Source organism: Phascolarctos cinereus, unplaced genomic scaffold (assembly GCF_003287225.1).
Source record: "Phascolarctos cinereus isolate Bilbo 61053 unplaced genomic scaffold, phaCin_HiC Scaffold_9;HRSCAF=440, whole genome shotgun sequence".
NCBI lineage: Eukaryota > Metazoa > Chordata > Mammalia > Diprotodontia > Phascolarctidae > Phascolarctos > Phascolarctos cinereus.
The window spans coordinates 39959404-39987222 of record NW_027556402.1 but is presented as its reverse complement, the minus strand read 5'-3'; the positions used below and the strand labels follow the sequence as shown (position 1 = coordinate 39987222).

At 37.3% G+C, this 27819-nt stretch overlaps 1 protein-coding gene across 2 annotated transcripts in view; it reads left to right on the top strand.

The window, feature by feature from the left end:
* GRID2 (glutamate ionotropic receptor delta type subunit 2) overlaps positions 1-27819 on the top strand; it is a 1695829-nt gene that overhangs the window by 1427898 nt on the left and 240112 nt on the right. For both annotated transcript variants that reach the window (XM_021008407.2, XM_021008405.2), the window contains exon 13: positions 14783-14978. In XM_021008407.2, coding sequence (XP_020864066.1) covers positions 14783-14978 — 196 coding nt within the window. The remainder of the gene's footprint in view (positions 1-14782; positions 14979-27819) is intronic.

The window sequence follows — 27819 nt, the reverse complement described above, 5'->3', positions numbered from 1 at the left end:
TGGATATATTTTGTTGTTGTTTTCACTTGTTTTTCAGTTGAGTCTGACTCTTTGTGACCCTATTTGGGGTTTTCTTGGCAATGACATTAGAGTGGTTTGCCATTTCCTTCTACAGCTCTTTTTACAAATGAGGAAACTGAGTCAAACAGTGTTAAATGACTTGCCACCCAGCTAGTGTCTGAGGCCAGATTTGAACTCAGGAAGATGAGTCTTCCTGATTCCAGGCCCAGTATTCTATTCCCTGTGCCAACTGAACTGGATATGGTAGCTGAAGGGCTAATGTGTGCACAAGTGGTGAGATTTGTTCTGCTCAGCCTCTGAGGGGAGAGCTATGACAAATGGATGGAAGTTGCAGAAAGACAGATTTGGACTTGCTCTAAGGAAAAACTTCCTGCTTAGAAAAGCCATCTAACAGTAGAGGGAGTTGCCTCAGTTATCCCATTACTGGTGACCTCAAGTAAAAAATATGATATTTCAGAGGGGACTTTTGTTCAGGTACTTGTTCCACTGGCAAACCTCAGAGGTCCCTGCCAATGCTGAGGTTCTGCCTTTCTCATCTCTATCCTTCCAAAACTCCTGCAATTCAACATATTGAGAAATGAACTCAGTGTCTTTACCACAACCTCCCCCTTCTCCTTTCCCCTAATTTTCCCATTTCCCCAATCTTTCAGTGTCATATTTGAGTCTTCTGTCTTGCTAAACACTCACATTGAGTCAATTATCCAAGTTCTTTCAACTTCTACCTTCATAATATCTCTCACATCCCCCATCTTCTCATTCCCATTCCAACCATTTTTGTTCAAGTCTTCGTTATCTCTTACCTCAGCTATTGTAATAGCATCATAATTGGTCTCCTTCCAGTCCTATTCTATTTTTCTACAACCACCCGTGTGATTTTTCCAAAGCAAAAAAAAAAAAATTGGATCAAATCACTTCCATGATAATTATCTTTCAGTAGCTCTCTATTACTTACTGAATGATGATGATAACGATGATGAAGAACAAATACAAGTTAAGGATTATTACTATGATTTATTTGTAGAAGGAACTCTTTCATGAGGAAATTCACTCTGCAGCTTACAATCTTAGAGAGTTACCTAGCACTGACAGGTTAATGGACTTGCACAGGATCATATAGCCAGTATGTGTCTGAGGAAAGAGTTGAACCTAGGTCTTCTGGGCTTCAACACCAGTTGTATATACACTCTGCCAACGTGACTCAATAAAAGCTAAAATTTATATAAAATGTTGTTTTCACAAGCACGTTACATAGGTCATTGATCCTCACAACAAATCTTTGAGATAGGTACTATCATCATCTTGATTTTATAAATGAAAAAAAATGGAGGTTGAGCAAAGTTAAGTTATGTGTCCAGAGAGAGTCAGCTAATAAATGTCTAAGGAAGAATCTAGAACTCAGACATTCCAGGTGCAGTGCGCTCAGCAGCTATTCTAAGCTACTTCCCGGAAGCTTGAATAAAACACAAATTCCACTTTCACTCAATGGAACACATAGTTTGGCTCCAGGTTCATCACACTCTCTACTCTCACTCTGTTTGTTCCAGCTCTACTGAGCTATTTTCCATCTCTCAGTCTTGTGCTGCCTTCTTTCTTCAATTCCCTTATGCTTATTGATCTCCAACCCTAGAAATGAACTACTTCCTTTCCTTTGAGTTCATGTTTCACCCTTCCAAGACCCCTTCTCCGACCCCCCTCTAAATACTGTCTCTTACCTTCACTTTCTCATTTTACTCAGCTTAGACCTTTCCCGAGTGCTTATAATAATTATAAACATTAGCTATGCTCATCTCTTATCTCTTCTACAAATTTTGTCTTTACAAATAGTAGACAATAAAAGCCCAGTGAATTGAATCAAATAGTTTGTTGGTGACCTAGTAGCATCTGCTAAAGTACTGGCTTTGGAATTAGGAAGAGTTGGGTTACAGTCTTGCTTCTTACTCATGAACACACACTGTGTGACCATTAGCAAGTGCCTCCAGAAGTTCCCAGAGATTAGACTTTATAGATAGGGTGCATTGGTGAAGGGCGTTCCCAAAAAAGCACTTTTCTACATGTCTAGACAATTAACATTCATGATAATATTTTGTTAGAGGGCTATATGCATCCAAAGTATCAATGGTGGGGAATCAGTGTTAGAAGAAATATTTAACAAAATGGCTTTATGTAAATTGAATGAGGAATACTCTTAATTTGAATTTCAATATTAGAATTGATAAACTTATAAATTGGAAGAGATAAATAAAAACAAGATGAGACTCAACAGCAACAAACATAGTCTAATTCACATAGAGCAAAACAAACTATAAATGGAAAGTTTGGTTGAACAGATTTTGTAAAATCAAAACTTAAATATGATTTGGAAATATAGATCCATTGTTAATAATGAGACACAATCACGATGCCTCCTTGTGTATTCAGTATTACTCACATAATTATTAGTATACTGTGCCCAATTTTAATGCACCACATCTTGGGCAGAGTGTTCAGAAGGCAACATCTAGATATAACAAAGCCATTAAAATAATTGGGCCATTAGTTCTGTGAGTAAAGGTTCAAGGAATTGGGATTATTTAGCATATCAAGTAAAGCAAGATATGATTAAATAAGGTTTACATGCATATTAAATATTGTACATGTGCTGTTCTCTATTTTCAATGATATTTGGAGGAAGGCTTTTATGAAGTAGCAAGGACACTGGTTAGACACAGGTAAGAACACTTATTCCAAGACTGTAATGTCTCATCAACAGAACTGAAGCAATTTTAGGGGACTGACTTCATTGTCTTTATATCTACAGGCAGATAATTAAAACCACCGCAACTGAATACCAAAATAGATATTCTTAGAATAAAAGAAGTCAGAAAAATTTAAAGCAATTCACACATCAAGCTAGTAAATAATAAGTAGGGTGTTTTTACAAACATAACAGAATTAATGGATTAACAGAACTTCAACAACAAGTTGACCAGATGTTTTTGTAAGTGAATTCTACCAAATATTTGCAGAAGAATTCCAGTATTACATTAACTGCAAAAATAGGAGAGTAAAATATCCACCAGATTTTTTGATATGAATGTGACCTTGATGCTTAAACTAGGGAGAGATAAAATGATTTAGATAGAAGTCACTTCATAAATAAATTGGAAGAGAGAGGAAGGAAGAAAATATCTAGATAGATGGGAGAATAGTTCAAAAATAAACCAAAGATAAAGAGAATCAGAGAAGATAAAATAGATAATTTTGATTACATGTAATTGAAAAGTGTTTGCACATACACAAACACATACACACACATGCAAATTAATTAGAGGGGAAATTGCTAACTGGTGAAAATAATGTGTATCATTTCTCTAACAAAGGTCTAATATCTAAGACCTGAGGAATTGACTCAAATTTATAAGAACAAGAAAATGGTCAAAGGATATGGACAAGCAATTCTCAAGGGAAGAAATATAAGCTACTACAAGTCATATAAAAAAAATCTAATGATTAAAAAATTAAAATTAAAATAACTGAGGTTCCACTTTATACCCAATGCATCAGCAGAAATGATTTAAAAAAAAAAAACAAACAGAAAATGACAATTGTTAGTAGGCTTCCAGAAAATAGGTACAGCATTATACTAGTACAGTATTAGTGGAGTTGTGAAATGGTTTAGCCATTATGAAAAGCAATTTAGAACTATCCCAAATAGTCACTAAACTGTGTATGGCCCTTTAAACCCAGTGTTAATACTATACCTAAAGGATTATAGCCAAAGAGGAAAAGGATCAATATGTATAATATGTATATATACATAGAATATATATATATATACACATACACACACATATACATGTGTGTATATGTATATATATACGTATATATACACACACACATATACATATGCATATATGTGTATATATATACATACATACATACACCAGACACACATATGTTAAAGCTCTGATGTAGCCACAAAGACCTACACACTAAGGTAGCACACATTAACTGTGGATTGGGTGAGCAAATTAGGTTATATAAATGTATTGGAATATTATTGCACCTTAAGAAATGATGAAATAGATGATTTCTGACAAACTTGATAAAATATTTATGAACTGATACAGAGTGAAGTGAGTAAAACCCAGAGAACAATTTATACAATAATACTGACATTTTAAAGAAAAAACAAATAAGACTTGAGAACACTGAACAAGCAAAAAACTGCAGAGGATGGGTGATAAAACATGCTCGCCAACTACTGACAGAAAAGTGATGCGTAGAATGACATAATCCATTTTGGAGCATGACCAATGTGGTAATTTGCTTTGCTTGAATTTGCATTTATGCTAAAAGGGTTTTGGTCTTCTTTAAAATGAGGTGGAGGTGGGGAGAAGGACTAGCTCTAAGGTTACCAAAGGAAAAAAATTAAGAAAAGTAAGAAAAAACTGTCATTGAACCATCTTTTAAATGAATAGAACAAAAGAAAAGTCAGTAAGAAACACAGACAAGCAAGCTAGCTTTAAAAATAACATTAAATTTATTACATACTTTAAAAGAAAAGCAAGATATATGTAATAAATGTTTACAACTACATGACCAATTTTTTTATTTACTACTTTGCATATTGAAATGCTCATCTTACCTGGTATTCATTGAGCATCGAGGTAACATAGTGGATAGAGCACTTTGCCTGGAATCAGGAAAATCAGAGTTCAAATCTGACCTCAGACATTTACTAGCTGTGTGACCCTAGGCAAGTCACTTAACCCTGTCAGCATGAAACTGAAGGAGGAAATAGCAAACCACTCTAGCACCTGTTCTGAGAAAACCCCTTTGGACTTTTGGTCTGCAAGGTCATGGAGAGGCAGAAAAGACAGAATGACTGAACAAAAAACAAAAAAGTAATAGTAAGTTATAAAAGACTGAAATATGAATAGTTAAAATGAAGAAAAGCGATATTATTTCCACCACATGACACTCACCATAAAACTATCATAGAATAATCCGTTATCTTCTGAAAATTCCCTCCTTTCTAATTTGAATTGTGTTGGTACAGCATGATCTTTCTATCTAGGCATTAATCTGTATGGGGAGTGAGTGAGAAGCAACAAGCATTTATTGAGAACCTAGCATGTTCCAGCCCTGTACTCAGAGCTTTACAAATAGTATCTCATTTGAGCTACTCTCAGCTATTAAGAGTAGAACATCTGTATTTCCTGGTACTTCTTGTAACCCAACCACCCAGAAGCAAAGTTTTGGAGGGCTAAAGGCCTGGCTACATAAGCACATCCTGGATTTTGTATTCAAAGGGCTCTCTGCAGAAACGGCCTTCCCTGGGTTCTGGAGCTGTTCAGTTCCTTTATCTACCTGAAATCTTTTACTTTTATAAGTTAACAGAGTTACTTAGCCTACCTCCTTCAAGGTCACAGTTCAACCTTTTTCTTTCAACCTTTTCTCTCTCCTGGTAGACCTCATTGACTCCTTGTCTACTTGAGGTTTACCACCGGACAAAGCCTATCTCAACAGGAATAGCACTGGTTCTTGGCATCATGACCACACTCCAGAATGACTGACTCAAGGTCTATCATAACCATGAGCTAAATTGCCTTGCTTTGAACCCTTTTGTTCAACTACATGTTCATTTTGCTTTATGATTTTGCTTTGTTTTGTTTTTACATTTTCTTTTTTTTTTCTTTTTAGGCAATTGGGTTAAGTGACTTGCCCAGGGTCACACAGCTAGTAATTGGCAAGTGTTTGATCTGAGGCCGGATTTGAACTCAGGTCCTCCTAACTTCAGGGCTGGTGCTCTATCCACTGCACCTGCCCGTTTTTACATTTTCAAGAAGCCCTCCATAATCCCAATGAAGATTTTGTAGCTGATTTTATTATAAGGGAAATTTTCAAGGCTCCCTTAAAATAAAACTTTTAGCCCATTAGCAGATACTATCTACAATGATTATTCACCCATAGTTAGAAGATAGACTATACCTATTGATAGACCTCTCAGAGAAATAGGATCAAGGGGTAAGAGTAGACTTTCTGTTTCTACTTTTTTCTCCTTTTTATCAAATTATCTTATCATCTACAATATTCCTCAATCCCATCGCAAACATGTCCAGTGTTATGGCAAATATGCTGTTTTCTGGTTAAAAAAATATCATTCCCATTTGTGCAACCCTTTTGGAATTATGAAAAAGGAAAACAAATGGAGAGATGGAGGAAGGAAGAAAAGAGGAAAGGAACAAAGGGAAGAAGGAAGAAAAGGAAGGAAGGAAGGAAGGAAGGAAGGAAGGAAGGAAGGAAGGAAGGAAGGAAGGAAGGAAGGAAGGAAGGAAGGAAGGAAGGAAGGAAGGAAGGAAGGAAGGAAGGAAAAATATTTGAGTGTTGTGTGATTCTGAGTGCTGTGCTAAGAACTGAGATTCAAAAACAAGCAAAAAGAGTCTCTTCCCTCAAGGACCTTAAAATCTAAAAAGGAAAGACAACATATGGGGGAGTGGTGGGCTGGGAAAAGTATTTTGGTTCATAAATATACCAAGTTAATAGGTACAAGTGGATAGGGGAATAGATTGACCCATTCTTTCCAGGAATAATGGGAGAAAGTATGTGACTGCAATGAAAATGGTTAAAATGACTATACCCATTAACATAAAGATTCCACATGGCATATATCCCAGAAAGGTTAAAAAAAAAAAACCCATGTGTATCAAAATATTTATGGTAGCACTTTTGGTAATAGTAAAGAACTAAAAACAAAGTAGATGCCTATGGATTAGAAAATGGTTAAATTATTTATGTCACATGAATGTAATAGAATTTTATTATGCTAAAAGAAAAAAATGAATATACAGAGAATACAGAGAAGCATAGAAAGATATATGAACTGAAGCAAAGTGAAATAGCAAACAGAAATAGAAAAATAATATGCTCAGTAACTACAGCAAAGTAAATGGGGCAAAAATCAACAAATAAACTGAATGCCACAAAATTATGAGTTATTAGAAGGCACTTCTCCCTACTTCTTTGTGGAAGTGGAAGACTAAGGGTATGGAACATGCATGTAATGTTGGGCTCTTTTCATATCTTATTTTGTTTTTCTAAACTATATTTCCCCTTTTTTAATTTTTTGTTATGTTAACTTTCCAGGAGACAGAGGGGGATAGATGTATTAGGTTGTATAAGTCATTCAAAAGACACAAACCAATAAAATTATTTTTCAAAAGATATCATTCCCTCAAACTGGGGACAAATTATGCTGGGATACCAGAAGTTCAGTCTTCCTCAAATGAGCTTGAAAGCCAGCTCAGTGTTTTGGCTATACATATTTAGCATTTGTTGAATTGAAAGTAATAACTTCCCTAATGTGTATTTAAGGAGTTCCTAATGGGCTCATGGAGCTAGAGAGATCTATTACCATTAACAGCTGTGAGCAAGCAGAGACATCTAAAATCATATGTCAGATATGGAGGAAAACCTAGATTTTAATGCAAAATGTCAGGCCTAATTTTAATCTAGTTTAGATTGTTGGCCACTGGATTTGGAGTCAGGAGACCTGTAACTGACTCAGCTTCCTTTTGTGATTCTAGGAAAACCACTTACCTTGTATGAGCCTCATAGAGTTCCTCTTCTTTCTAGTGAGGATTATACTTGTACAATAATAATGATCATCATAATCATAATCATAGAAGATTATTGAAAGAAAAATTCTTTGTAAGATGAACAGTGTTATATAAATGTGAATTGTTATTTTAAAGACCATTAACTCATTAATCCATTCAATAAGCACTAGAAGCTGGTAATACAAAAACAACCACAAAAAAGTTCCTGACCTCAAGAGGCTTATGTCTTCTTTTGTTTTTTAGTAGAACATTATATGCCCAGAGAGAATTCAATATAAAACACATACAAAATAGATAAAAATCAATTTCTGGTATGAGCAACCAGGGATGTCAGAATAAATTTACTCTAGTAAAGGAATGCTTAACCTTTTGTGTGTTGTGAATTCCTCTGGCAGTCTGGCAAAGCCTATGGACCATTAGTCTCAGAATCACGTTTGTAAATTCATAAAATACATAGGAATAAAAATGAAACCTTTTATGTTGAAATAAAGATGTATTTTTTCCATCTAAGTTCATGAACCTCCTGAAATCTATCCCTAGATCATCTGTGGGCTCTGGATTAAGAGTCCCTGCTCTAACAGGTGTTACCTAAACTAAGTTTAGAAAGATGCGAAGCATTCCATGACGCAGAGGTGATGACAGGGTACATCACGGGCATATGGGACATCCTGTGGAAAGACACAAAGATGGTTTATGGAATGGAGAAATGAACATAGGTGATTTGGGCAGGAATGCAGTACTCATGAAGAAGAAGAATGTGCAATAACCATGGAAAAATAGGATAGAAAGAACTTGTTAAAGACATTGATAAACAGAGGGTTTTTATTTCATCCATAAAGAGAGAAAATTTAAGCATTCTTGAGCAGGGGAGTAACATCTTTAAAATGTGCTTTAGGAATATTAATCTAGCAGTTATCTCAAGAATGGATGGGAGAAGGGAGGGGCTATTTTCAGAGAAATGGATTAGAAGGCTGTAGTCCTAGTGAGAAGTGATGAGGATGTGAATTACTGTGGTTATGGTATAAGTGAAGACGAGGGGAAGCATGCAATGTACATTGCTGAAGTGTCATTGGCAAAACGTGGTCACTGGAAGCACAAGGTGACAGAGAGGAAAGAGATGAGGATGACTGTCTATAAACCCGGATGATCGGGAGAAGGTAGTGCCCTAGGAAAGCAAGGAAGAATGGAGGATTAGGGGCAGGATGGGAGAGTGACAAATGCAATTTTTGTTGTTAATCAGTTGTTTGAGCCATGTCCAACTCTTCATCACCCCATTTGGGGTTTTCTTGGCAAAGATACTTGAGTGGTTTACTATTTCCTTCTCCAGCTCATTTTACAGATGAGGAAACTGAGGAAAACAGTTAATTGACTCGACCAGGATCACATAGCTTGTGAAATGTCCAAGTCTGGATCTGAACTCAGGTCTTCCTGACTCCGGGCCCAGCATTCTATCCACAGTGCCACCTAGCTGCCCTTTGAACAATACCAATTGTAAAATAATAACAATATTTTTTAAAAGGATTTTATTAATTTCACTTATTTTTCTAGTAATTTTAGTCATTTGGGCAGGGAGACAACCTTGGATTTCATTGAAGTAAGGAGCTCCTCATATGGAAATTTCTTACACTAATGTAGATCAATAGCTTGTCTTGTAACTTACAGACTTACAGATTGTTGTCTGGGACATAGCTTAACGTGTCCTTGGTCACACAGCTAATATATGTCAGAAGCAGGACTCAAAACTCCTTATGCCAATGATTGGCAGGTTAGTACCTTCTCTAAAAAATTATAATCTTAGAGAGATGAGAGGTTAAGTGACTTACCCAGGGACAAATAGCTGACACATGTCAAGGAAACATTCTCAAAATGAATGATAGATCTGCTAACATATCCCAATATTATATTTGTGCTACACAGAGAAGCAGCTTGGCATGATGGATAGGATTGACCTCAAAGCCAAGAAGATTTAGGTTGAAGTCCTCCCTCTGACATATACTAAGTGACTCTGTATAAGGCATTTAATCTCTTGGTGTCCTGGGTAGCTTTTTAAGACTGTAAGCTGTAAAGAAGGGACCAGATATCACTGATTCAGCCCCTTTTCCTCTCATATTTATTTAAGTCATGCCACCATACTGCTGATTCTCATTGATTTGTAATCAGCCTTCAGCAATGGCTTTTTTTGAGAAAACTACAACCTGAGTTACAATGGTATTAATTTTAGGAGCTTATGATCAGACTCTAAAACCTTATCAGAATCAAAATTGTTATTTTACAAACAATGGGACTTGTTTTCTGTTTCAGGTTTCTAAAGCATGGTTCTCTTCTGTGGCAATAAGCTGTTTGCATACACTTCCCTTTGCTTTAGTCTTTCAGATTTTCTCATGCTGTCTTTGGTATGTTAAAATGGAAAAATGATGAGTCAATCAGACTGTAATTTTTCTTGAGACCATATATCAGAATCACAGAGTTGGATATGTTAGCAGATGTGTTAAGCAACTGCTGTACACAGAGCCCTGTTAGGTGCTGAGGGAGATGGAAATTCAGAATAATACCTAGTTTCTCTACTCATTGGTAGTCTACTTAGGGGATAAATCACATACCAAGAAAACTATGATATGCAATATTAATGACATACTAGAATATTCCTTGAGAAGTTATCATCCACTAATGGGATACCTGCCTACTGAGAAAACCTATTCCATTTTTATAACAATAATACAAACTGACATTTAAATGGTGTTTTAAGGTTTGCAAACCACTTTTACAAAACATTATCTCATTTGATCCTTGTAATGACCCTATGAGGTAACTACTACAGGTATCACCATCTTCATTTTTACAGATAAGCTTTTGAGCAGTTCTAAATGTAAAGAATTTTTCACTTATATTTAGCCAAAATTGGCCTCTCTACAACTTCTCACCATGACTCTATAACCTTTAGACTTAAATAGAACAAGTTAAATCCTTTTCCTGGATGAAAGCATTTAAACAGTTGAAAACAGAAATCATGTTCCTCCAGCGTGTACTATTCTTATTATTTTTGTGTTATCTACAGATCTGATAAGCATGCATCAATGCCTTTATCCAATTTGTTGATTAAAAAAATGATGAAAAGCCTAAGTCCACTAGCACATCTCTGGGATACTTCCCTGAAAACCTCCTTCCAATTTAATATCAAGCTATTAGTGGCTATTCTTTGGGTATAGTTCCTAACCAACGTCATTTTATTTAGCCCTTACTTCTCCAGCTTTTATATAAAAAAATAGCATGAGAATTTGTGAAACTATTGCTAACATCCAGATAAATTCTATAGCAGTCTCTTGACTTTTTTATAACCCTGTCAAGAAAGGAAACTAGATTAATCTGGCATGATCTTTTCTTGATGAAGTCATGTTGGCACTTTGGTATCACCACATAGTTTTCTAAATGTTCATTACCATCATGTAAATAGCCAATTTTAGAATCTCGCCACAAATCAAATTCAAGAGCGCTGGCCTATAGTTTCTCACTTTATTCTTATCCCCTCTTTTTTTTTTAATTGCGCATGTTTGCCCTTCTGCAAGTCTCTCTCTATTTCCATTCTCTATGGCCTTTCAAATATCCCTGACAGTGGCTCATCAATCCTATCTTCCAGTTCTCCCAGTATTCTAGGATGTCATTCACAAAGACTAGATCCATTTTACTCTTGGAGCAGTTAGTTACTCTCATATTATGTCCTTAATTATCTTGAGGATCAAGTATTGGCCATTTTTCTTCTGTCCTTTCCCATTCAAAGATCATTTTCCTAGGAGGAGAAAACAGAACTAAGTAAAAATTAATTAGGTCTCCCTTCTTCCCATCATCAGTTGTCATCATTTCCTTTACCCTAAGCGATGATCCTGCCCTTTCTGGATCCTCCCTTTACATTCCAAAATGGCTTAAAAATAACAAACCTCTTTTTTTTTTTTTTACTCCTTAGCTTCAGCTTATTCCTGATAAAATTCACACTTACAGCAAATCCGATAAAATTCTTACAGGACTGTTAAATTTGTAGCGAAAAACTTCCTAACAGTTGTCCAATAGTTGAATGAGTTGGCTTGGAAGGTAGTGGGTTTCCTGTCCCTAGAGGTCCTCGAGCAAAACAAAAATGAATTGACAATTTCCAGGACCGATCAGGTTGAATAAGATGCACTCTGAAGTTCCATATAACGCTGAACTAATCTGAACCTGTGCTTTAGCATTTCTGACCTCTTTATGAGGAAATTTAGCTTTCACCAGTGATGCTGCCTTGTGTTCTTACCCTTAGATAAAGTCCAAATTTGACATTTTATGATATCAGGCATTTCCCAGAAGATTGATTATGGTATCACAGTGTCCATACCATGATTTCGTGTCAGGTTTGGCAGAGGCAGGGTGAAAAGCTGAGAAAAGGGTACCATTAAAATTTTGGGTCTAATGATAATTAAGTACATGTATAATTAAATAAGCTTAAAATACCACACACACACACACACACAACATTAACTTCACCAAATGAAAGCCTTCTGTGTAGTCATCATGCAACTTTTAATTTCTAAATAATATCTAGGCAGCAAATGGTCAGTCTTACACTGGCAGAGATCCTAATGTACCCAAACATGGCTTCTTCCAGCCCTGATATGTCTGGTTCCAGCATAACCATACACAGCTATCTGTGTATGGCACTTGAATTATTTTTTTAAAAATAATGATTCTTCTTTTCACTTTACCAGACAGTAGGAAATGTGTTAAAATGTTAATATTTGATACGTTCTCTTTCACCATTCCAAATAACAGAGAACATGCAATAAATTGTTCTTTGGAAACAAAATTCTTATTGAAGCAATATAACAAAATAATTGTGGCTTATCCTAGGAGCACCTGCCCTCACAGAAGGGTATAGATTTGTAGCCCAGCCAAGACTAGCTTATTTTATTACTCCTCTTTGATTTTCATTATTTATATGAAGTGTCACTTCAGTTTACCTTTTACAAATAAAGAAATTAGCTTCAAAGCTAGAGAATACACGTGGAAACTCATTTTCCCTCGAACCATGAAGACTGGTAGCCCATGAGAGAATTCTCTCCCCCTCTTTTCATTTCCCAGTGAAGACTGTGAGGGATTAGTCTGTCAGGAAATCAGAAGCCATTTCCATCTCAGAATTCCAAGGAAGGGGTCAGGAGTATTAACCAGATGAACTTCATTGCCTAAGGATCATTTTCAGCTTAGGGAAATTACAGTATTTAAAACATGGCATGGGGCAGCCAGGTGGCACAATGGATAGAGCACTAGCCCTGGAGTTTGGAGGACCTGAGTTCAAATCCTGTCCTCAGACACTTGACACTTACTAGCTGTGTGACTCTAGGCACATCACTTAACCCCAATTGCTTTAAACCCCCCCCAAAAAAAAAGGCAGATTGTTTAAGTATAATTATACCAGCAGAGATCAGTGCACTTAAGGAATTATTGTGGATAGAGCATTGGACTTGGAATCAGGAAGACTCATCTTTATGAGTTCAAATCTGGCCTCAGACACTTACTAGCTATGTGACCCCAAGCAAGTCATACAACCTTTTTTGCCTCAGTTTCCTCATCTGTAAAATGAGCTGGAGGAGGAAATGGCAAACCACTCCATAACTTTGCCAAGAAAACCCCAGATGGCGTCACAAAGAGTTGGACCCAACTGAAACAACCCAACAACACAACAATTATTAGACAGGAAATTATTTAGCTACATGGAACCCTTAAAAAGCACAGGCTATTTTACTGGGAAGGAGGAATTCATTAGAAACCAGGCTTTCCAAGAGTATTTCCTAACAGAAAGTTCCTGAAATTTGTTAAACGTGCATCAAAACAGTTACTATCTGTGATAATAACTTGTGACCCATAAGATTATTCCCTCCCCCTCTGTTCATATTCCAATGCAAACTGTAAGGAATAATAGTCTCAGGAAATCACTAATCACTTTAATCTAGAAGTTCTAAGGAAAGAGATTAGGAGTATTTACCAGATGAATCTCATTGCCTAGGAACTATTTGTGCCTCCCGGAAACTACCCTATTTTTAAAAATGGTAGACGGTTTCATAGTGCCATGCTTTCATACCCAGAAAATAAAAAAGGTTTTGTAACATGCCAATTTAACACTGGTTACCTAATATGTACATTTAAGTCCAAAAGTCAACCATTAGAGCTGAATGCTTGAAATATTCCTAACCAGTATTAGCAAAGTTTGAATGTGTTCTCATAGTTAGTTATGGCATAATAATTTTTCAAAAACGTCAAACAATGCAATGAAGAAATGATTCATTTTTCTCTTAGTCTCAGTACTTAGCTCGGGGCCTGCCACTTGGATTGACTGCCTGATTATGACCTGGTGTACTAGTTTAGGTAAACTAAAGCAAGTGGTTCACATCTGCCATACAATGGTTTATTCCAAAGTGTTGATATGCTAAATTCAAAGAGTAAGAAAACTGTAAATATTTACTTCCATTTCCCTTTCCTTTCATATACCTGTAACAAATACATATGGAGTAGATCATCTTTAAAAAAAAATTACTAGAGCAAATATAATATAGAAACCACTTAGAAGTCATAAAAAAAGGTACCAGTTAACTGAAAATTATATTACCATGTTTCCCTGTAGCATGATTTTGAGCTCTTGTATGAAATAAGCATATACTCTAGCTGAAAACATGTTTTCTATATGAAACAAAATTGCAAAAACTGCTCTCTACTGGGCTGACTTCAACATCCCAACTGGGGCCTTCATATAGTGTTTTGCAGCAATATTGAAATAATATATTTTTTTAAACTTTCACCTTTCAGCCTACTCACTGGTAAAATGCAGCAGAAGGATAAATTACTTCAAGCTATTACCTAGCTGTCATCTAATTTAGCTTGTTGTAGAAACGAGAAAACTTTCTCTTCTGAAAAAAGTGATTATTGTTTAAAATAATTGCCTATACTGTTCATTCTCCTTTTAGTTACAAATATAAAAGCAGTTCCCATAGTTTGCACCGTTTTTTTTTTCAAAAACCAAACAAACCAAGTACCTTGACTATTGTCTTCACATATGTTGCATAAACTTGCCTCCAATCCCCTATTTATCTTGCTTGCAAACATTGTCTCATTTGCCCCATGTCTCTTCTTTCCCAACAATAAAGGTCTCTCCAGGATCTTTCAAGGCAAACAGATATTCCTTATGGCACTGTCTTGGACTCTGCAGTCTATGAGCATGTACGCATGAAGGGGATGAATCCTTTCGAGAGGGATAGTATGTATTCCCAAATGTGGCGAATGATTAACCGAAGTAATGGATCAGAGAACAATGTGTTGGAATCTCCAGCAGGAATTCAAAAGGTACTGGCCATGGCTTTTTGGTGAAAATAAGCACTGATTTTCCCCCCTGTGTTGGAATTGTTTTGCACAGGAATTTATGGGGGGCTTAGATGTTTCCATAGGTTCTATACGTTCTATCTCCATGTTCTAGCTTAGGTTTAATTAGACTTAATGCACTAGAACAAGAAACAGAAAGTTCTTTTTTTATTTTTCCTAATGGTTCACTTTTCAATGAATTTTTTAAAGGTACAAATCCCCCTAGCAATTTGAAATTGCTTTTGCTTAGAAAAGGGTCAAAGAGTAAGGTTTTTCATCACCACGATAACATTACAGCTCCACCTTAATAATGAAGCACATTTTGTTCTCTACATTTGTTTTTAATATTTTGTTGTTGCTTTGTGATTATGAGACTAGTTCATCATGTCAAAACATACTCACTTGGGGTTCTGCATGTTTACAATGAGATATCTTTTTGTACATTTTTAAAAACATGACCTACGTAGCAACTTTTTCAACCTAAGCATTCTTTCATTTAGTCAGCTATTAAAAATATGTATTAGCTGCCTACTGTGTGCAAGTCATTATGCTGGGAACTGAGATATGCAGCTAGTGAAGCTGTTTAGAAGACGGTGAGTATATAATTCAACAAATTCACCAAGTACCTACTACGTGCAAGGCACCAGACTTGGTAGTATGGATACAAAGACAAAAATGAAAAGCTGTCCCTGCCTTCAAGGAGATTACATTCTACTGAATACTTAATAGCTTACAATAAATGCATTGCAACTGGAAGACAAAGGACTATTTCATGTCCAAGAGAGGGAGATCACTATAGACTAATAGGACCAGAGAAAAATTGTAATAGAGTCGAATCTTAAGCAAGTGTAAGAATTAAAATAGAGAAGAAAGAGAGGGAGGACTCTTAGGAATAGTCTGAGGCAATGCACAGAGAATGGGGAGAGTTCTGCCTATTTGAGAATCAGAGATTCAATCAATTGAACTGGAACATGGTACATTTTTCTGCTTCTTGGTGGTCTGATAATAACTGCATAAGTACAATTCGACAGAGAATGTTTCTGAACTTAAGGAATAAAAATGATGCTAGTTTTTATTACTTTTCCCCCAGTACTTCCAAGAAAAAGTAATGAAAGATGTCTTTGTAAACTCATGATAGAAAATATCAAGAGTTGTGAAGATGGCAGAGTATAGGCTGGGACCCAGATGAAATTCTCAACATTCTCCTCCAAACATTTTTTAAAATAAAATTTAAATTAAATTTATTAAATTTATTTTTTAATTGAAAATAAAGCCTCAAATAAATTTTGCAGTAGTAGAGCCAACAAAAGGTCAGAGGGAGACATACAGGCTAACATGACTTAAGAGGTCCACAGGAGAGATCTAGAGAACTGTGGTAGGCAAAGGCCCAGAGCACAGTAGGAGACTTTGGAGACAGCTTCAATAGCAGTAGCAGCAGCTTCAGGAGCTCTCAGACCAGAGATGGGGGGGCTGGGGTGGGTGGGGTCAGATAATTGATTAGAAAGAGATTGCAGGGGATTTTGTGCATTGGATGCAGCTGACACAGATTGGCAATCCTATTGTCAATAAGCAGTTCTGAGTCACAGTTCCAGATCAGAGAGGAGCACATGTGATTTGTCACAAGGGAACAAGTACCTTGGTAACTGTTCCAAGGTGGAGAAAGAAGAGCACTAACACTTGCAGCTGCAGGAGAGCAGGGGACCTAGTTAGAATTCCAGGACCAAAAGAAGCACTAGTACTCGTGGCTGCAAGGAAGCAGGGCAATTTCCTGATTAAAGACCAGAGCACAGACCAGGATGGCAGTGGACATACTTCTCCCAGGCTGACACCACCTTGGAAGCACCAAAAACTTGCAAGATACCCAGAACAGGCTTTGAAAACAGCAGCATGGAGGCAGCTAGGTGGCATAGTGGATAGAGCACGAGCCCTGGAGTCAGGAGGACCTGAGTTTAAATCCAGGCTCAGACATTTGACACTTATGAGCTGTGTGACCCTGGGCAAGTCACTTAACCGCATTGCCTAGCAAATAAATAAATAAAAAGTAAAACAGGGAATTTTAAAGCCAAAAGCTTGATACAGTGCCTCTCCAACCCCAGTGAACAGAGATCAACTTTAACATAAAGTTCAAAGTGAAGAAATAGATTGGGAAAATTTGAAGAGAGAGAGAGAGAGAGAGAGGAGAGAGAGAGAAGAGAGAGAGAGAGAGAGAGAGAGAGAGAGAGAGAGAGAGAGAGAGAGAGAGAGAGGAGAGGAGAGGAGGAGAAGGAGAGAGAGGAGAGGAGAGGAGAGGAGAGGGAGAGGAGAGGAGAGGAGAGGAAAGGAGAGAAAGAAAGAAAGAAAGAAAGAAAGAAAGAAAGAAAGAAAGAAAGAAAGAAAGAAAGAAAGAAAGAAAGAAAGAGAAAAAAAGTTGACTATGAAAAGCTAGTACAGTAGTCACAGAGAAGACCAAGACAATCTGAAAAACAACAACATGAAAATAGCTACAACCAAAGCCTCAAAGAAAAATACTAATTGAACACAAGCCCAGCATTAATTCCTGGAAAAGTTAAAGAAAGAGATAAGAGTGGTAGCTGAAAAATTGGGAAAAGAAACGAGAGTGATGTAAGAAAATTATGAAAAGAAAATTAACAGGTTTGTAAAATAGGTACAAAAATTCACTGAAGAAAAGAACTCCTTTAAAAGCAGAATTGGACAAATAGAAAAAGAGCTACAAAAGTTCACTGAAAAAAAATAATTCCTTAAAAATTAGAATTGGTCAAATGAAAGCTAATGACTCCATGAGAAATCAAGAAACAATAAAACCAAGTCAAAATATGAAAAAAATAAAGAAAATGTGAAATATCTCAACAGAAAAATAACTGACCTGGAAAAAATATCAAGAAGAGATAATAAGGATTTTTGGACTACTTAAAAGCCATGATTTTTTTAAAAAGATTTTTAAAAGAGCCTAGACATCATACTTTAAGAAATTCAAGAAATTCAGGAAAACAGCTGATATCTTAAAACAGAGGGCAAAATAGAAATGGAAAAAATCCACTGATCACCTCTTGAAAAATATCCCAAGAGGAAAACTCCCAAGAATATTATAGCCAAATTCCAAAGCTCCCAGGTCTAGGAGAAAATATCGCAATCAACCAGAAAGAAACAATTCAAATATTGTGGAGCCACAGTCAGGATAACCCAAGATTTAGCAGCTTCCACATTAAAGGAATAGAGGGGTTGAAATATTCCAGAAGGCAAAGGAGCTAGGATTATAACCAAGAATAACGTGTCCAGCAAAACTGAGTATCATCATTCAGGGAGGGAAATGCATTTTTAATGAAATAGAGGAACTTCAAGCATTCCAAATGAAAATACGAGAGCTGAAAATATGTCACATTCAAAAAGACTCAAGATAATCACAAAAAGGAAAAGATGAAAAAGTAATCATAAAGAATTCAATAAAGTTAAACTGTTTACATTCCTATATGAGAAGATGATACATGTAATTTCAAGGAACTTTATCATTATTAAGGCAGTTAAAAAGAGTCTACATAGACAGAGGGCACAAGAATGAGTTGATTATGTTGTGATGTCTCAAAAAATGTAAGGCTGAGAAAAAGAGAGGCACTGGGAGAAGAGGGAAGAGAGATGCAGAAATTTTTTCTCACATAAAAGAGGTACACAAGCAAGTAAGAGCTTTTACGGTAGAGGGGGAAATGAGGGAGTGGTGAGCAATGCTGTCATTGAACTGGTTCAAAGAGAAAGGTATATATACAAAATCAGTTGTGTATAGAAATCTACCTTACCCAATAGGGAAAGAGATGGAAAAGGAGATAAGAGATATGGGTGGGGGTAATAAAAAGGGAGAGTGAATTGAGGGAGCCAATGGTTAGAAGCAAAATGGAGTTTTGAGGAGAGACAGGGGGGAGAGAGAGAGAGAGAGAGAGAGAGAGAGAGAGAGAGAGAGAGAGAGAGAGAGAGAGAGAAATAAGAAACAAGAAACTGGATGGAGGGAAATATAGTTAGTTGTTGTTCATCCTTAATTTTCAAAGAACGCCAATGACATCACAATGTACAGTGTGTTCAGCTGTGGCCAATCAGTCCAATACAAATTCAGAAGGCACTAGCACAGACCAGGTACAAGTGGACTGCTAGAACATTTAGAGTGGAAGTGGCTCTGTATTGGCACAGCTCATGTTTCCGTTCTGCTTCTATGATTCTGCTTTGCTCATGGACTACAACCCCTTCTTTGATCCAGGCATACCATGCTAGACAATCCTATGCTAGTGTTTCCTGTGTCTCACAATCAATACTAAAGTTCTTCAGAGATATAAGAGTATCCTTATACTGCTTCTTCTCACTATCATGTGAGTGCTTACCTAGTGTGAGTTCTTGATAAAATAGTCTTTTGGGTAAGCATGCATTTGGCATTCAAACAACATGGCCAGTCCATCAAAGTTATGCTTTCTGCAGTTGAGTTTGAATGCTTGGCAGTTCAACTCTAAAGAGGACCTCAGTGTCTGGTACCTTATCTTGCCAGGTAATCTTTAGAATCTTCCTAAGACAATTCAAGTAGAAGCAGGTCAGTTTTCTGGGACAGTGCTGATAGACCATCTAGGTTTTATAGTCATACAACAATTTAGTTATCATGAGGTCTCTGTAGACCTTCAATTTAGTAGACAGCTTGATACCTCTTTTCCCCCACACTTTCTTTTGGAGCCTATCAAATGCTAAGCTAGCTCTGGCAATACTTGCATCAACCTCATATCTATGTGGACATCCCAGAAGAGTGTACTGCCAAAGTAAGTGAACTTAACCACAGCATTCAAAATTTCTCCATTTACTGTGACCATATTGGATGGTGTGGTGCTGGCTGGTAGAGGACCTCCACTTTTTTGGTGTTAATTAATTTTCTGAAGGATGGTCATCTACTCAAGAGTCAGTGTGGGTTTAGAAAGGGCCACAGAATGGTTGACGTGATATTTGGTGCCTTACCATTCCAGAAGAAATGTTGGGAACAGGGGTTTGTATACAGACCAGACCCAAGACCTCTTTAATAGTTAGTGTGAGGGCATGTGTAAAATCATGGTGAAACTGGGTTGCCTGGAGAAGTTCATCAGCATTATATGCCAGTTTCATGATGGCATGCTCCCACAGGTTCTGGATAAAGCAAAATCTCCTGCTTTCCCAGTCACCCATGGAGTGAAGAAGGGTTGTGTGCTTGCTCCCATGCTCTTCAGCATGGTGTTTTCTACAATGTTGTCAGATGCCTTCAGTGAGGATGAAAAGGGCATCAATATCAGCTTGTGCACTCTTGGTAAATTATTTAATTTGAAAAGGCTGCAAGCCAAGGCCAAAGTGGAGAGGAAGTTGGTGCATGACTTTTTGTTCACAGATGATTGTGCGCTTGATACAGCCTCTGAGGCCAAGATGTAACTGAATATGAATCAGCTCTCTGCCAACTGTGTTAATTTTGGCCTGACAATTTTGGCCTGACACAGTTAGTAGTCATAATTGTGAATGTGAATGGGATGAGCTAACCTATAAAATGGAATATAATAGCAGAATGGATTAGAGATCACAATACAATAATATGTTGTAAAAAGGAGACACACTTGAAACAGAAAGACACAGAAAATAAAGAGCTGGAGCAGAATCTAATATGCTTCAATGGAAGTAAAAAAGGCAGGGATAGAAATTATGATTTCAGACAAAGCAAAAGCAAAAATAGACATGATTAAAAGAGATAATCCGGGAAAGTCCATTTTACTAAAATGTACCACAGATAGTGAAATAATATCCAAAAATTTTATAGCAATTTTTTTTCTGATAAAGGCCTCATTTCTCAAGTATATAGAGAACTGAGGCAAATGTATAAAAATAAGAGCCACTTTTGAATTGGTAAATGATTAAAGGATATGAAGAGGTAGTTTTCAGAAGAAGAAATCAAATCAAATTATATAAAAATGCTCTAAAGTACTAACTTTTTTTGGTGAGGCAGTTGGGGTTAATCTAAGGCCAGATTTTGACTCAAGTCCTCCTGATTCCAGGGCTGGTACTCTATCCACTGTACCACCTAGTTGCCCTCTAAGTCACTATTGAATAGAGAAAGGCAAATTGAAACAACTCAGAAGTGCTACCTCACACCTATCAGAAATAACAAATGAAATGCTGGAGTGGATGAAGGAAATAGGTATATTCACGAACTGTTGGTGAAGTAGTGAACTAGTCCAATCATTCTGGAGAACAATTTGGAACCATACCCAGAGAACTATAAAACTGTGCATACCCTTTGATCCAGCAATACCACAATTAGATATGTATCCCAAAGAGATCAAAGAAAAAGGAAAAGCACCTATCTGTACAAACATATTTACAGCAGTTATTTTTGTGGTGGCAAAGAATTGGAAATTGAGGGGATGCTCATCAAATTAAGGAATGACTGAACAAGTTATGGCATGAGATTGTGACGGAATACTATTGTGCTATAGGAAAAGATGAGGGGAGTGATTTGAGGAAAAACCTGGCAAGACCTATATGAACTAATATGAAGCAAAGTGAGAAGAACCAGAACCAGGACATGATTGTGCACAGTAAAAACTATGTTATAATGAACAACTGTGAAAGATTTGGCTATTCTGATCAACATAATTATCCACAATATCTACGAAGGGCTCATGATGAAAAAATGCTATGCACCTTCAGAGAGTGAACTGATGAACTCTGAGTACAAATTGAAGTGTAATTTTCTCACTTGCTTTATTTTTTTACCGTGTTTTGTGATATGACTAATATGGAAATATCACATGCATGATTGCTATATTGTTTGCCTTATCAGTGGGTGTGGGACGGTGCGAAGGAGGGAAAGAATCTGGATCTCAAATTTGAAAAAGAAAAGAATGTTTAAGAGGTATTGATGATGAAATGTATTTTGACTCAGGCTACAAAGTTTATATGCATCTAGGAAGTTTCTTGTTAGGAAAAAAAAATCTACCACCTCTGCCAAAGTGTACTGGGTCTAGGACAGGATCCAACATCACAGCACATCAAACACAGCTATGTATTGTTGAGTGTCCTTTACTGGAGAAAAGCAACTCTTTTTTCACATGTTCTTCTAGTACAGTGGGGTTTTTTTTATTTCTAATTTTTTACAGACACAGGATTTTCCTGAAAGGGACCTCTCCCATGGCATCTCTACCATATGGGTATCAAAACTCTGCTTAGACACCTCCAGAGACAGATATTCATGATCTCCCGGGGCAGCTTATGCCATTTTTGGAGAACTCTGTTCATTCTTTCTGATGTTGGGCCAAATGTTTTCTGAAAAAAAACACAGACAACTTGAAATGGCAGCCCTTTAAATGTTTAAAGATAATTATGGTGTTTCTTTTTGCTATCTTCTTTTCCGTAGTCCATTCCTTTAACCACTTCTTTTTTATTTGTTTTGTTTTGACAATTGGAGTGAAGTGATTTGCCCAGGGTCACACAGCTAGTGAGTGTCAAGTTTTCAGTCTGAGGCTGGATTTGAACTCTGGTCCTCCTGACTGCAGAGCCAGTACTGTATCAACTGTGCCACCTAGCTGCCCCCACCCTTAACCACTTCTCATGTAGCATGTTTTATATATAGCCCTTTCACCATCCTTTTTGCCCTCATCCAGTCTAGAGAAATCTACTACTTAAATAGGTAGGGGAAGGGAAGGGAATAGGCATTTATAGCCTATCACGTGCCAGCACTATGCTACGTGCTTTTTTTTCCCTTTTTTTGGAGGCAATTGGGGTTAAGTGACTTGCCCAGCATCACACAGCTAGTAACTGACAGATTTTAATTCAGGTCCTCCTGACTCCAAGGCTGGTGCTCTATCTACTGTGCCACCGAGCTGCCCCTGCTAAGTGCTTTTTACAAAGATTAGCCCATTTGGTCCTCACAACAACTCTGCAATATAAGCTCTGTTATTTATTCCCATTTTATAGTTGCTAAAATTGAAGCAAACAGCCAAGCAGATACTCAAAAAGCTACTAAATGTCTGAGGCTAGATTTGAACTCGGGTCTTCCTGATTCCAGGTCCAGCTACCAACTGCTTATAAAGAAATCCGACATGTATTTTGTCATATTTTTAAAGCAGGAGAAATAAAATTGCCTAGGATGTATAATTCCATATAACCTCCTTGGAAGAAGTTGGTGTTATCATGGATAGCCACTGAGAGGTGAGTAAAGATAGCCTAGACAGGGTAGGGCAAGGAAGCCATGTTGAGAGGCTGGCATATGGCAGATTAAACCACCACTTACAATGGCACAAAAGATTCTTCCATTGGCTAAAAAAGCATTTCTGTGGTTAATAAATATCTTGTTATTAATGGAAAGAGTTCTTTATCTAAACATCAAGCCCTTAGCTAAGTTGAACAGTCCACAATGACTCCCAATGTCTCAAAGGTTTCACTCTATATCTCACTCTGAAATGCCCCAAGACCTTTCTCATGTAGTTCCCTTGAAGTGCCAGACAGAATATGGGATTGATTATTCTGTAAAACAAACACTTGCTATCAGTTCTGAGTCCAAAAGACAATAGTGGGTCACAGATGTGAGGTGAGAAGATCCAGTATAAAGAACACCAGACTAGGTTTGGCTTTGTAGGCAGACAGATATCGTAAGCCAGAGTAAATCATTAAATTAAAGCCAAGTCATCAGGAGCCAAGAGGACACAGATGCTCAAAGATAAGCAAAGCGAAGTATTGAAAGGTTGGGCAGATAGTCACAAGCCAGGAGAACATTGATGAGGCAAAACAAATGAGCCAAAGGCTGGGGAGCTGGGTTAAGGCCGAAAGGATCAGAGTTAGAGTAAGGTGAATGAATAAAAAAGCCTGTACCCATGAGAAGATCTTGACGTTGCTTAACCTACCTCAGGCAGGAAGAGCATTTTGTACCCCTCTCTGGAGGAAGGTGCCAACTCTAGGATGTGGCCCAAATGGAATGCAGCAACTTTCCACATCTGGCAAGCCCTGACAGATAGGACTTTCAAAGAATCCATTACTGAAAAAAGTTATCTTTGTGCAGAGCATTTTTAGCCATTTAGATCTGCCAGAGCTTGTAGTTAGCTGGTATTTTCTTTGAGAAAAGGAAGGAAGGAAGGAAGGAAGGAAGGAAGGAAGGAAGGAAGGAAGGAAGGAAGGAAGGAAGGAAGGAAGGAAGGAAGGAAGGAAGGAAGGAAGAAGGAAGGAAGGAAGAAGGAAGGAGAGAGAGAGAGAGAGAGAGAGAGAGAGAGAGAGAGAGAGAGAGAGAGAAGAGGGTGGGTATCTGAATAAAAGAAAAATAAAAAGACACTGAAAACAAACCACCTATTTCACTTACCCAGAGGTGGAATTGGTTTGACTCACAGAAAACTCACCGACACTATATTTGCTTGAGAGATCACAAACTCCCCTGTTAGAACTATAAAAGGTGACTAGGCATTGTGAAGGATGGTAAAACTGTATCTATATTAGCAGGAGAGGATGGGTATACTTTACTTCAATGAGGACCATTATATGTCAGCTAGTACCATTATGCTACGAAAAATTGAGGTAGGTAGCTTTTAGGAAAAGAGAAGATCTGAATATGACTGGATAAAAACAAAAGTAAATAATTAAAATCTGTGGCTCTGTGGAAATGCTAAGCTGCCTGGAACTGTCAGAAAGATAGATTTAGGTAGTAGTATAGATGCATTATTTGTTCTTGTGCCGAATGGTTTTTTCGAATGGTATATGTTTTACTTTGACATCACCAGCCTGTAGTTGGATAGCTTAGACCTACCTGGCACTGTTTCTGCTCTCCTAAGGGCAAAGGCTTTAGGTCTATAGGAATAAACACAAAGTGAAAAATAGGGAAGTGTACCAGTCAGACAGAATAGAGTGTGAAGGATGTCTCCAAAGACTTAGCATTCTAAATTTATAGAATCTCTGGGGTTGGTGGTGGTGTTTTTTTATTGTTCTGATTTTGATGTTTTTGAGTCAGCTTTGTTTGCAAGAAATCCTTGGAAGTTTAAAATCAAAATACAGATTTTTATCAAACATCAGTTATACCACAGAGCACTGGCAACAACTAACTCATAAGGCAGGTCAAATATATAAAGCAACCATAAAATCAACAAATTACCCATGTCCCTCGGTAGGAAAAAAATTACAATATATATTTTGGTGGACAAAGCATGGAATTTACTTGCTGCTGCATGTACAAGAATGGCAGATAGAAAAGTAGCTGCCAGTAATAAGGTGAGAGTGAGGGATGAGATTGACTGTCATGTGCTGCACTCTTATTTACCAAATGGTGAAATACCTCAGGAGAGTGTAGGAGGTTGTGGATAAGAGTCACACAGGATTAGGTGTGGACGGGTTGTGATCTGATTAACTTATAGTTTTTATATTTTACCAAACTATCAAATGGATATTTATAAAACTAGAATAATAAAGTTCCTTTGGAGAACAAAATTAATGGAAAAAAATATTTATTACACACCTAATACTTGCAAAGCATTATGCTAAGTACTGGGGACACAAATGGAAAAAGGATATGGTCCCTGCTCTCACATAGCTCACATTCTAATGGAGAGATAACACATATGGAAGATTTCAGGAGCAATTCAGACCGAAAGGTCTCATGATCCTTAGGTTGAAGGGCAAAGCAGATGGTGACGCATCTTCTTCAATGTCACTTGAACTACTGCAGTCATATCATTTGCTGACATTAAACCATTTGGCATTGCCAAAGGCTGGTGGCCAGAACTTTCTGTTCTTAGTTTTTAGTATCTGTGGTTACAGCACCTGCAGGAGCCAGGCTACCTCTCTGCAAACACTGCTTCCCAAAATGGTGACTTGAGAGCGCTGGGCTGAGAGGATTGCTATTTCCAAGGGTCTTAGATTCAAGGTCTCAGGCTGTCTCTTCAAGAGCTGAGCAAAAATGATGGTCAAAGTGCTGGTGACAGTGGGTTGACTTTCCTAGCACATACTACCAACTGTCTCTCCCTCAGCATCCATGCTGCTGCTTATGGGTTTCATGGCTTGTGAGGTGTACACCTGGGCCTTACAGTAGATTATGAATTATGTAGTACCATTTGGTGGCAGAGGAAGACATTAATTCTAATAGTACATAAATCCCCTAAATATTCATTGAAGACTCCAAGAAAATCCATTTAGGCTGAAGCTTATACTGTTTCATACTTTGGTTAATCCACTAAATATCCTGTAGGTTTTAGTGTTCTTTGGTTTTGTTCCCATTATGAAAAACAACTACTTTATTTACACCCTTTTTGCTCTTTTGTGTCCTGTGTCTTCAATGCCAGCTCCTGTCTTCTGTAAATCTTTGTCCAATGTTCCAGAGACCGATGATTTTTGCATTACATTTTTTGTGAGCAGTATGTGCTACAAAGTTCTTATTTAAAGTCACACCATTGTCAAAATGGCTTGATGTTTAATACCTTGACATATTTAACTGTGTATGCAAAATATTTAACATGTATAGGAAACTTGTGAAAAAACATTTGGTACTGTGGTATTGTTGCAGTATAGGCATATTCATTCATTCATTCATTCATTCATTTATTTTTCACTTTTCAAATTTAAGATAGCATTCTTCTTATTCTCAGGGAAAACAGAAGGCATGGTCAGATTCATTCTATTTCATCTTTGGGGGTTTTCTTACCATCTTTTCATTTTACGTTTGTGTGACTAAATTCTTCTTCTATGCCAATATTAAGAAAAGCATATTAGATTAGGAAAGATCAAAGCTTTCCTGGATCATGTTGCCAATTTGTAGACTTTTTGCTTTTGCATTTTGATAAGACTTCTGAAGTAAGTCAATGATGCAGTGAATAGAGAGCTGGATCTTGAGTCAAGAAAACCTGGGTTCAAATTCTGTATCAGACACTTACTTGCTATCTGGGGGGAAAGGGGCTTTTGCCCAGAATTTGGAAATACTAAGCAACACTTCCTAGGATCATTATGGTTGTATCATTTTCTCCCTAGCAGAAACCATTAGCATTATGTAGGTTTGACAAACCTTAAGACCCTCACCACCCTGTGATGCAAGTATGCTCGGGGAAGGCATCATGCTTCCCTTATTGTTCATTTCAAGTATAGTAGGAAGTATTATCATGAAAGCTCAGGCAAGTCCTACCAAGTGCGAAAGGCTTCATGTGCTGTCCCAGAAACGGATGCCATATCTACTGTCCTTAGAACCAGTGTAGTTGAGTTTAAATATGCTCAGCACCAGAAAATTGGCTACCAGGTAATGTACCATTTTGATTGGAGTGACTCATGACAAGAGTCTACTAAGGATAAAGTACACATGCTGATAAAATCATGGACTTTTCAAGTTGACGTATTTATTAGTATATAAGGTTAATTTCATTTCCCCTAGTGGAAGCACGTCGGTGAACAATATTGACTTTGGAGCCATAGGATTCCAGTTCGAATGCCACCCTGTAAGCCTAGTTAGGTCATTTAACTCTTCAAAGCCTCATCTTCCTCATCTATAAAATGAGGTGTACAGAGTAAATGATCTCTGAGGTCTCTTTCATCTTTAAATCTGTGATCCTATAATTCTGCTTGCCCTAATAGGTTAAAAATTCCCTGAAGGTGGTTGTTGTTCAGTCTGACTCTCTGTGACCCCATTTGGGGTTTTCTTGGCAACGATATCGCAGTGGTTTGCTATTTCCTTCTCCAGCTCATTTTACAGATCAGGAAACTGAGGTACACAGGGTTAAGTGATTTGCCTAGAGTCACACAGCTAGCAAGTCTCTGAGGCCGGATTTGAACTCATCTTCCTGACTTTCAGGCAAGGCACTCTATCCACTGTGCCACCTAGCTGCTCCTC